Source organism: Carassius carassius, chromosome 10 (assembly GCF_963082965.1).
Source record: "Carassius carassius chromosome 10, fCarCar2.1, whole genome shotgun sequence".
NCBI lineage: Eukaryota > Metazoa > Chordata > Actinopteri > Cypriniformes > Cyprinidae > Carassius > Carassius carassius.
The window spans coordinates 30,455,116-30,466,258 of record NC_081764.1 but is presented as its reverse complement, the minus strand read 5'-3'; the positions used below and the strand labels follow the sequence as shown (position 1 = coordinate 30,466,258).

General features: G+C 34.8%; 1 protein-coding gene and 1 pseudogene across 1 annotated transcript; one reads left to right on the top strand and one right to left on the bottom strand.

The window, feature by feature from the left end:
* The first annotated feature begins 3,762 nt into the window (after positions 1–3,762).
* LOC132151438 (dynein regulatory complex subunit 2-like) lies at positions 3,763–6,589 on the top strand (annotated as a pseudogene).
* Positions 6,590–6,681: 92 nt separating this feature from the next.
* On the bottom strand, positions 6,682–9,969 carry LOC132151373 (peptidyl-prolyl cis-trans isomerase FKBP11-like). The gene is made up of 6 exons (XM_059559486.1): positions 9,591–9,969; positions 9,352–9,414; positions 7,562–7,649; positions 7,317–7,350; positions 7,169–7,240; positions 6,682–6,722 (listed from the first exon to the last, which is right to left on the bottom strand). Exons 1-6 carry the CDS (start codon positions 9,702–9,704, stop codon positions 6,707–6,709), a joined length of 387 nt encoding a protein of 128 aa, XP_059415469.1. The 5' UTR covers positions 9,705–9,969; the 3' UTR covers positions 6,682–6,706.
* Between the last annotated feature and the right edge of the window lie 1,174 nt (positions 9,970–11,143).

Sequence of the window (11,143 nt, the reverse complement as noted above, 5' to 3'; positions counted from 1 at the left end):
ATTTGTGGAAAGAGTTTATTCTTTTTTTATTATTATTGCATTTCCATAAAAAAATTTGGTAGTTACATTTTACAATTGTTAACTGTATATGTCATTAAACGATATAATGTAAATATTCCAGCTTATTAGAGCTATTAAAATCTGTTACTGGAAAATGTACTGATAATAACACACAGGTGGTACAATGCAATGTCACATGGTGCAACCGATTATAACAAAGACAGAGCACAGTGTTAACTTAGACACAAACACAACATGCTTAAATAATGCTATAAATATTACTCAACAACATATCACACACAAATGTATATAACTGATAAGAGTAATTACAAGAAATGTTTCAAACATAAAAAATGTATGGTTCACAGAAGGAATAAATTATGAGATCATGCATACATTAAGTCATACTTGATAGTTTCGTGCTCATGGACACATTTGCAATTTTACAATAAAACTACATATCATGTTTTTTGTTGTTGTTTGGTGTTGTTGTTTCTGTTAGGTAACTTAAAGTTGACCACTTAACAGATTTTTACTGTAAAATTTTACATTGTTTTTCTGTTGAAATTAAATGTTCTTTATAATGAGAAATAGCAGGTATGAACACATATGATATTCTGACATGAACAATCTTTGAACTACTTGAAGTTTTTGTTGTCACATGTTCAGAGTATGTTGTTTGTGGATTTAACTAAAGATAACCCAGTGTGGACACAAATCCAGAAGGAATCATCATCCAGTCACCTTCTAATATCTGTTTCCTGTTGTTAAAATAATGTATTTATGAAGAAAAAAAAACCTTGAAGCATATAGACCTGATAAATCAGAAGGATACAGAAATCAGACGACAAGTGACAGACTGGAAACAGGGAAACGGTCTGTTGAGAGGACAGCCATCAATAGGAGCTCTATAACATCAGCTGGTTCAAAAGCTTAAACAGATAATTAACCAGTCCAGACTCTGAGCAGTGATGATTCGAGAGAACAAGACAGTCTTCATGAGGCTCTCAAGAGGGAAGTGAAGGAAAAGCCCAGAAAATACACAACAAAGGCGACTCAGACACAACTAGCTTCTGATGGGAAGTTTCTTTTTACCAGTTCATGTGATCAGTTAACTTGCACTTCTCATCCTTTTGTGGGCTTAACTCAAGAGACAAAGAATAAAGGAATAAATGTGTCTCTCAAAACAATTTTTTAAATAATAATAAATTAAACTGCATAGTACACATACAGTGTTAATGGCACATAGTAAATAAGATCAATATATTTTTTTTAACTTAGATTTACCCCTATTCTTTTTAATATGTATGTTGATGAGCTCTCTGTCTGCCTGAATTCGTGTAACACTGGGTGTATGATAGGTAACACTTTAGTGAATCATATTATGTATGCAGATGACCTTGTGGTCTTCAGTCCTAGCAGTGTTGGTCTTCAACAGCTTCTTAATGTTTGCTCTGACTATGGAACTGTTCATGACATGAAATTTAATACAGACAAGAGTGCGGTGATGATTTGCAGAACAAAGGAGGATAAATGTCTAATGTTTCCTCCTTTTAAATTGGCAGGTAATACCTTGAGAGTTTTGAGCAAATACAAGTATCTTGGGCATCTCATTACAGACCAGTTGAAGGATGACCTTAATGTTTACAGGCAATGCCGTTCTTTATATGCTCAGGCGAACAGTTTGGCTCACAAGTTTGGTGGGTGCACAGATAGAGTGAAAGTTGCTTTGTTCAGAGCATACTGCACTCCTCTCCACAATGCACACTTGTGGTCTAGTTTCAGCAAAGCTAGCTTGCATAAACTCCAGGTAGCTTACAATGATGCACTAAGAATTCTGCTGAGAAGACCACGCTGGTGTAGTGCCAGTGAGATGTTTGTGGCTGCAGGTGTTAATACACTGCAAGCCACACTGAGAAATGTTATGTACAAATTTATATGTCGGCTGAATAACTCAGAGAATTACATAATTATGGCATTGATCAGCATCAAGTTTAGCACTTCACGGTATAAGTCCAAGTTATGGAAGCATTGGTATAGTTGTCTCCTCTGAAGTTTTTTATTGTATTGTGTGTACTGTCAGTGGTTGTTGTTTTTTATTTGGACCTGTGAGTCTGTAATAAAGTTTATTATTATTATTATTATTATTATTATTATTACATTCGGTCTCATGTCTTCTCTTTAAATAACACAAGCACACAATTCCATCAGTTTAAGTTCATAAATTAAATCAATAAATTAATTAAGTTCATAAATAATAAAGTTTTTAGCATGTACAACCTGGTATTACTGACATATTTAAGTCAAGCAATACAAATTATTGTTATAACATATTGCGGATGTAAGCCAACTGACTAAAACCAGTGGTATTTTCCATCTATTATCAGCAGTGACAACAGGTTACAAAGATCATGTGCAGAGTATAAAGATAACACCTTATTAATAGCAGGATGATTAAGCTCCAGGGATGCAACTGTTTTTTATGCTTTTTTTAAAACAATAAAACAGTTTTATATTGATTTACATAAACTTACCATTTTCAGGGGTAGCTTTGAAACCTGGTTAAAGTCAAATAAAACAAACTTATTTTAAACAGAATAGTAGGCCATCCTGGCCTACTGAACTTCAACAATGATCTGACAAACACAAGAAAGAAAGAAAAAATACAAAGTCATTATGTTGCATTGATTAAACATAATCTTAGAATTTTTTTTCTGATGCTTCTTTTAAATAAGACAAAGTAAAAAAACAAGAACATGCGCACATTTAAGGTCATAGCTCCCTCTGCTGCTAACAATTAGTGTTACCTCTGATTCATGTTTTGTTTTCCATTTTATAGATAGATTTATTTTATTTTTTTTACTTTTATTTTCTGTCACAAGTTACATAGTAATTTCTGTTATGTGAAACATGCACGTGCCCTTCTATATCCATATGACAGTGCAGTCACTTATTTTCTTATTTTGTTTATCTTTGATATTTGATGCCCAAATAAACTTTGTACTCTATTTGTTCCATGAATTTTATCAAAGGTACTCAATTCTCTGATTAGAGAAAAGAGAAAAGAGGACATGCTCACACACTTCCTCAAGGTGTGACAAACACCTGACAAATAACATATGAAACATATTTGAAGAGAAGATATTTTTTTAGAACTAGAAATTATTGAGTCAAGTCATGTCAGGTTTATTTGTACAGTTTTTTGTACACACATCTTTTCAAACCAGCTTTACATTGTCACTTTATTCACTAATTGATCTATTTATTTGACCTTTTTTTGCCTAGAAGTCCAACTTAATTGCAATATGTTTGTCATTTTGTTTTTATTTAATAAAAAAATAGAAAGTTTGAAGAAATTAAGTCAAACAGTCTCTATTTTCTACTAAAGACATTAGTAGATATTAATATATTATTTAATAAATAGGGCTACATTAAAGAACTTGAAGTAAAATCTTATTTTGTAAATTCAACTATTGTTCATGCATCAGATCATCATATAGACCATCATATGCATATGTTATATACAGTATGTGTTCATGGTTTTTGGTGTATTACATAAAAAGAAGAAAAAAACATTTCTCAAATATTTATTCTATTATTTGCTAATGCAGATACAGGCTTGTCAGTCAATTGATTTCTGCACTGATTTATGATTAGTTTTTTAGGATAAACAGCAGAAAGAGGAGAGGAACACCATTGAATCGGCGGCAGCAGTGGCATGCTGATTTAATGCAGACTAAGACAACAGAGCTACACAATGACATGACAGTGCTCAGCCAGAACTTTGAGAGAGTCCTGGACTATAAAGACAACATCATTAAGGTCACAACGTCATTGAAGAAAATTTAATGTATTCACAAACCTCTAATGTACATTATACTGTCATTTCTAAATAATAGGAGGGTTGGTATGCCACAGCTTTTATGAGAGTCTGGAAGCGACAAGCTTGCGTTTATGTTTCATATAGAATTTGGTGGTTGATCTGTCTAAGAGGGAGCAACAATGAGGCTAGATGTGACTACCAGAGCAATCGCAATCAAGTTAAAAAATAGGTGTTGGTCATTACGTATACTTTTATTCAGATGTTGTTATCCAAAGCTACTTACAAATCAGCAACATCACAAACAGTTCGTCATCATGCCAACAATATTCATAGGTTTAGTAAAAACTAGATACAACAGAAATGAAATACAGAAAAGTAGATGGTCTTGATTAAAAAAATCTTAATTATTGCACTAACTTATGCATGCACTAACTATATTCCACTAATTATACATGCAATGCAATATAAATTGGATTACATAAATACAGATTTCACGCATGCAAGAATTTGTAAAATGTCCAATATTCAACAAACCCAATCATGGTTTTAATGTAAAACAATGATGCTGGTTTTGTTTCTGCAGAACAATGAGGATAAGCAAAGAAAGGGGTTGTGGAAAAACTGTGGTGGGAACTGCAGCATGTGTTACACCACTATAACGAGTCCACCAGATGAAAGACAGATTCATCGCATCTGAGTCTCTGCAAATCAAGGACGAACAAAGTGCTAAAGAGATCGACACACATTAAAAGCACATTCAGAAGTTGCAGGTCAGACAAAACTCTAGTGTGGTAGCTGACTGCTTTGAAGAAGCTATATATTTCCAATTGTGTTATTTCATAGCTGTGATTTTATTGCAATTTTAAATGTGAAAAATGTTTTCAAACATTGGCAGGAGTCCATCTGTGCTCTGCTACAGTCAAAAAGGAGACAGCTCAACAGCTTCATTCAGGCCGTGATGAGCTTGCCCAGAAAGTTCAACTTTTCAGAGTCCAGCTCGGTGAGGTGCAAATGATTCGGAGAAAGCAGTTCACTAAACTTACCATACAAAGCAGCGATGCTACTAAAAAACAGCAGGAGATTGCATCCATGTTATGTTTATTACACCCTCATTAAAATGGATAGTTCACCCAAAAATGTAAATTCTGAAATTAATTACTCGACCTCATGTCGTTCCAAACCCATAAGACCTTCGTTCATCTTCAGAACACAGATTAAGATGTTTTTAATATAATATGCCAAGGTAAAACATTTTTTGCTACCAGAATTATGATGGATATTAAACATGAAATTTTTCCAATATACTTGAGCAAAAATGTATATCAATATAAAAAATCTCCAGTCTAACATGCCATGAAAGACACTGTAGTCATAGTAAAATAATAATCATAATAAAGTTCAGGGGATAAGGTAATTGCAGTGTTGTCATGCTTATAGAAAAATTGGTCATGCAAGAGAAATATCTTTGTTCTTTGAACAGGTCTTTGAATATTTATTGGGAGTAGAGATCATACTTCTCTCTCTTCCATAGGGGGAAGGTTGATTCGTCTCTCTGAGATGTGTTGTAAGCTGGAGACGGAGTTTGAGAAGGTTCTGCCCTTCTACACATCATCACTGAGTGAAGAAGAGCTGAATCAGGAGAGAGCCAATGCCATGGAGCCGCTGACTGAGAAACTCGCTCAGGTAATGAGCACAGAGCTGCCTCCATTCTGGCATACAGTGGATTTTCACTATCCAATTAATTTCAAATGAAAAAAAAAGAAAAGCATTATTTTCTTAATGGATATCCAGTTTCACTCAGAAATCTATCACATTGTGGACAATGCTGATTAATTGCATTAATTTGATGAGTAGCATTTATTGTCTTTTGACTTCCTCTGTCTCCAGCTAATGCATGATTATTTGCCTCTTGGGAAGTTCTGGCAACGTTACAAGGTTCAGCTTGAAGCGAGAGAAAACGCTTTTGTTACAGGAAAATGAAGAACTGAGGCTCTATCGGAAGCAGTACCTGGATGAAGTTTCAGTTTTCTGATGAGAGGCAACAGAAGCTTCTGGTGGTGTTGACACGATCAGAAGCGCTATGTGGTCCAAGAAGCAAAAAAAAGTGTATTTTGGCAGCAATTCAAATGTTTTTCTGCCTTGAATTCAGTCAGTCTGTTTAACGCAATGACTTCAGTACATTTTTTATTTAATTTATGATTTCACCAGATTTTTTCTGTATATCAACAAAGTTGTGACAGTTTTAGAGAAAAAAAGCAGTAATTCTGTGTTGATGCATGATGTCCTTAAATTCTGTTCTGCTGTATATAATCTAGTGCGACGACGACAGCACAAAAAAAACCCATCAAGCTATGTTTTATGGAGCTTGTTTATCTAATATAAAACATTTATGATCAGAAACAACACACTGTGAAAAATTGAAAACTATGAAAATATTGCAAAGTGAAAGTGAAAGTGACGTGACATTTAGCCAAGTATGGTGACCCATACTCAGAATTTGTGCTCTGCATTTAACCCATCCAAAGTAATATGTATAAACATTTATGGCAACATAATGTATTGAGATTTTTTGCTTTATGCCGAAAGAAGTAAAAAAACAAAAAAAAAAAAAAGTAAAAATAAATAAATATATAGAAAGCATCAAAGAAAGCATTTTTTATTTAAATAGTTTGTTATTTTTGACATTGCTCTTATTTCTTCTTGCTTTTCTTGTCTTTGCTCTTCTTTTTGCCGTGAGGTTGGGCATGTGCTTTGTTGTAGAGGTAGAGACCCACTAAACCCAGTAGAGTGGGAACCAGTGCCAAGCACAATAGAGGCAAGATGTCATTAACTAGCTTCTGCCACAACGTTTTCTGGTACAGAGAGATCACCTCCACCTCAAACTCAAGTGTGCTGTCCCCTGAGAGGAAATAGAGATGGAGAAATGAAGAACAGATTAATCATCACATGGAACGTGATTTAAAGGGACAGTCAACCCAAAAATGATAATTCTGTCATTGTTTACTCACCCAGAACCTGTATGATTTTCTATCTTCTGTGGAACATGAAGGACGATATTTAAAGGAATATTGATAACCAAACAGTTTTGGCTCCCATTGACTTCTGTTTTGTTTTTTGTCCTAACAATGGAAGTCAATGGGAAGTTAAACTGAACTAAATATTCTTTAAAATATAATATTTTGTGTTCTACAGAAGATAGCGAGTCATACAGGTTCTGAACAATATGAGGATGAGTAAAAGATGACAGAAGTGTGAGTTTTGGGTGAACTATCCCTCTAATCATCTAAAATAATTATCATTATTACCAGCTTTCCTAGCTTTAAATCCACTTTAAATGTGTGATACCTGGAATGGTTGGAGGGAATCCTCTCTTTCCATACGCGAGATGAGCTGGAATCGTGGCCTTGATTTTTTTGTCTGTGCAAAAACATAGACAGAAAAGACTGAAAAAGGACTTTAAAGTGGGTGATTTATTCTCAAGTAACATACTAACCCTTCACACAATCCGACCAGGGCTTGCTCTAGACCTGCCAAGCAAAATAACATGTTTTAAAGAGATATACAATTGTGGAAAAAGCACATTTTTGTGTATTTTTCATGGTTTTACAAAAAAAAACTTAGTTATTATTACCATCTTTCTCAAATTCTAAATGACATTACAGTCACCCTAAACTATACAAAACTGTATTCAGCCTAAAGTTGTTTAATGCTTAAAATTACAGTTGCTGAGCCTCACACCTGTGATGACAGACCTCTTGCCCAACTCTACGACCAGAGGCTCACGAGACAGAGAGGTGTCAATCACTTTCCCGTCCATTAATCGACCTTGCACAGGACAGGAACAATTGTGTTGTAGGTAAGTTGCATCCATTTTTATGTAGATATACAGAACCATTTAATAAAAAAGTAGTACAATGTAATAAAAGCTGACAGCCACCAGGTAACTGCCTGGCTGCTGGAAATGTGGATTCACTTGTAAAAGGTTTGGAAACCCTGGTGTAATACAAATGCAAAATGTATAAAGAAGGTGTGTTTTACAGTAATAATCAGGTTGGGGCATGTTGTCACCATGTGTTATACATGCTGAATTAAAAAACATGAATTACAATTTCTGGTGACCAAAACAATAGTTTGATATATTTGTGTGTGAATATTTGTGTATAAGGGTATGACTTTTACCTTTGAATAGTAGCATATATTTAATTGAAACAATGTTTGAGACAGTATGTCTACAGTTTAAGCTAAACATTGTCTGAAGAAATTATATATATATATATATATATATATATATATATATATATATATATATGTGTGTGTGTGTGTGTGTGTGTGTGTGTGTGTGTGTGTGTGTGTGTGTGTGTGTGTCTGTGTGTGTGTGTGTATAATGTTATAGTTTCATTAATATACTATTATAGATGTATTGATATTTTTTATGAAATGTTTGTTTTAAAGTGAGCTGTTCTGTAATCTTGTAATTTTAAAGTTTTAGTAATTTTGTCATTTTATTTTTGTTTGGTTTTTTATGTCTACATAGTTTTGTTCATTATTTATTCATTTTAATTTATATAGTGTTAGTTAATTTAGTACTTCAAGTTACTACTTGGCAGCTAGCTGAAAAAGTTTAAGATTTTTATATTTTATTATATTCCAGTTAATGTTTATTTTTCTTCAAGTAACAGTGTTTTAAATTATGATAGTAATGACAATACGCCTATGTACAGTATGTATGTATATATATATATATATACACACACACACACACACACACACACACACACACATCTATCGATAGATAGATAGATAGATAGATAGATAGATAGATAGATAGATAGATAGATAGATAGATAGATAGATAGATAGATAGATTGATTGATAGATAGATAGATAGATAGATAGATAGATAGATAGATAGATAGATAGATAGATAGATAGATAGATAGATAGATAGATAGATAGATAGATAGATTTAATATAGTTCCCCATATACTGTGACAACAAGAAAAGCTAATTGTCACAAAATGTATTTATGTGTTAAATTAATTGTTTAGTAATTTTAACTAAATTAAAATTCTATGTTTTTCTTTCTATTTTTGGCAGCGAAGACTTTGAGGTATTGACCTAAGAACTATTCACTGCAGTGTAAAACATTTTATTTATTTTAATTTTAAAGATGACGTGTTGCTCCGCCTCCTCCACAACATTCGGTTTCGCTTAAAACTATTACAAATAACTGCATTTAATGGTGGAAGATGGTGACTCCACGATGAACTTCTATTCTGTATGAACTTAAGAGGAATGTGTTCATCGTGTTCATTTTTCTCATGTAGCCTACTGCATTACAACTCTATTTTCTGTCAGATATGGAGAGTCCAGATGTCAGTCAGTCTGCCACATCACTGAATGTGCAAATAACCCCACAAGAGTCAATTTCGCCGTATTTTATGTCCTAATACCAAGAGCTTTCATTGGGAGGTACCTCTTTATACAACATTTCATGCTGTAAATGCGCAGCTAGTCGTGCTTATTACCGTGTAATGGATTTGAAGCGTGTCTCCCGTCTCGGATCTTATCGTGCCTGTCTCCGGCTTCACCTAAAATGGTCAAAAACAGAGAAATATTAAAGAGTGGACGTCGTATTGCAAAGGAAACTAACTAACGCGCAGAACATCGACTGTACTAAAAAGCACGCATGAAGCGAGTCGCTACGTGGACTCTTGTAGTAATAGTCACTCTAGTCATTCATTACAAAAAACTTGACCCAACTAACCAATGTCTCCACAACTAACTGTTCGATCACGCTTTCTTTGCTATCTCCATCCTCAGCAGCAACAAATGTTAAAGCTGCGAGAAAAACCAAGGCGATCCCGGTCCGAATTCGCATCGTATCTCATGTTATGAGACAAATCCGCACCAACAATCACCACAGAAAGAATCAAAGCGAGTCTGAGAGGCTCACTTCAGTCGGCCCACTGCAGACTGCGGCGCTGAGAGCCAAGCAGTCACTGAGGGGAGATGCCAGTTAAAGCTGATGTGTTGTTATAGTGAAGTGATAACGGAGGGGTTAGGCGACCCTTGGACACTGGACCAATACATGGGACACTGGAATCCCCGCCTCATAATCCGCCAGCTTCCCAGCAGTCTCTCCACAAGGTTGCTGCTTTTGGAGGGTTCCCCCACTAGAGGGAGCATGATATGCTGAGGTTGAGAAAAGCACTGCAATGCAAACGGAACAAAGTACACCTGCAGCCTGCAGATCGAGGCGGGGCTGCACTTGGGGAGTAAAGGCTTTGTAAAACTGCACAGCCTTTTTAGCTTTTTAAACAACATACTCCATCCTACACCAAAGTTACGCACACATTTCCTATCATGTATGTCTATGAAAGACGGTCGAACCAATCAGAGTAGCCCCCCCAAATGCAGCCCCACCTCGATCTGCAGGCTGCATCTGGGTGCTTCTCAACGGAACTGGAAAAATAATAGTTGTCAGACAAGTTTCCAGATAGCCCCGCCCCGTTCAACCAATGAGCAAAGAGCATGAAGTATTTCATGATCAGAAAAGTATGCACTTCAGCTTTAAGATTTTTTTCTTTACAATAAATTTAAATGAAAAAATAAACAAATGCTGAAGGTATAAATTTGAATCTATAGGCTATAATGCTTATCACCATAAGCTGTAAAGTAAGCCATAGCATCTGCTGTAAATATAGACTAATTATTTGCTTCTTTTAATTCATATTAGGTTGACAATCTTATTATTAGATGTTTAAGTTATCTATTAGTTATCAAGTTATCTTTGCTTGGACAAGACCAGTTTCATTTTAGTATCCCTACAATTATAGTTTTTGTGAATATTTTTAATTACAAACCCGATTCCAAAAAAGTTGGGACACAGTACAAATTGTGAATAAAAACAGAATGCAACGATGTGGAAGTTTCAAATTTCTATATTTTATTCAGAATACAACATAGATGACATATCAAATGTTTAAACTGAGAAAATGTATACATTTAAGGGAAAAATGAGTTGATTTTCAATTTCATGGCATAAACACATCTCAAAAAAGTTGGGACAAGGCTGTACCACTGTGTGGCATCCCCTCTTCTTTTTATAACAGTTTGCAAACGTCTGGGGACTGAGGAGACAAGTTGCTCAAGTTTAGGAAAAGGAATGTTGTCCCATTCTTGTGTAATACAGGCTTCTAGTTGCTCAACTGTCTTAGGTCTTCTTTGTTGCATCTTCCTCTTTATGATGCGCCAAATGTTTTCTATGGGTGAAAGATCTGGACTGCAGGCTGGCCATTTCAGTACCTGGATCCTTCT

Bases quoted from the DNA above. Each gene is read 5' to 3' on its own strand.
- LOC132151373 (XM_059559486.1), bottom strand. From the start codon at position 9,704: ATGCGAATTCGGACCGGGATCGCCTTGGTTTTTCTCGCAGCTTTAACA. The intron at 9,415-9,590 runs GTTAGTTGGGTC...TGACCATTTTAG, and splicing joins AGTTAGTTGTGGAGACATTG to GTGAAGCCGGAGACAGGCAC. The intron at 7,650-9,351 runs GTAATAAGCACG...TGTCCTGTGCAA, and splicing joins CGCTTCAAATCCATTACACG to GGTCGATTAATGGACGGGAA.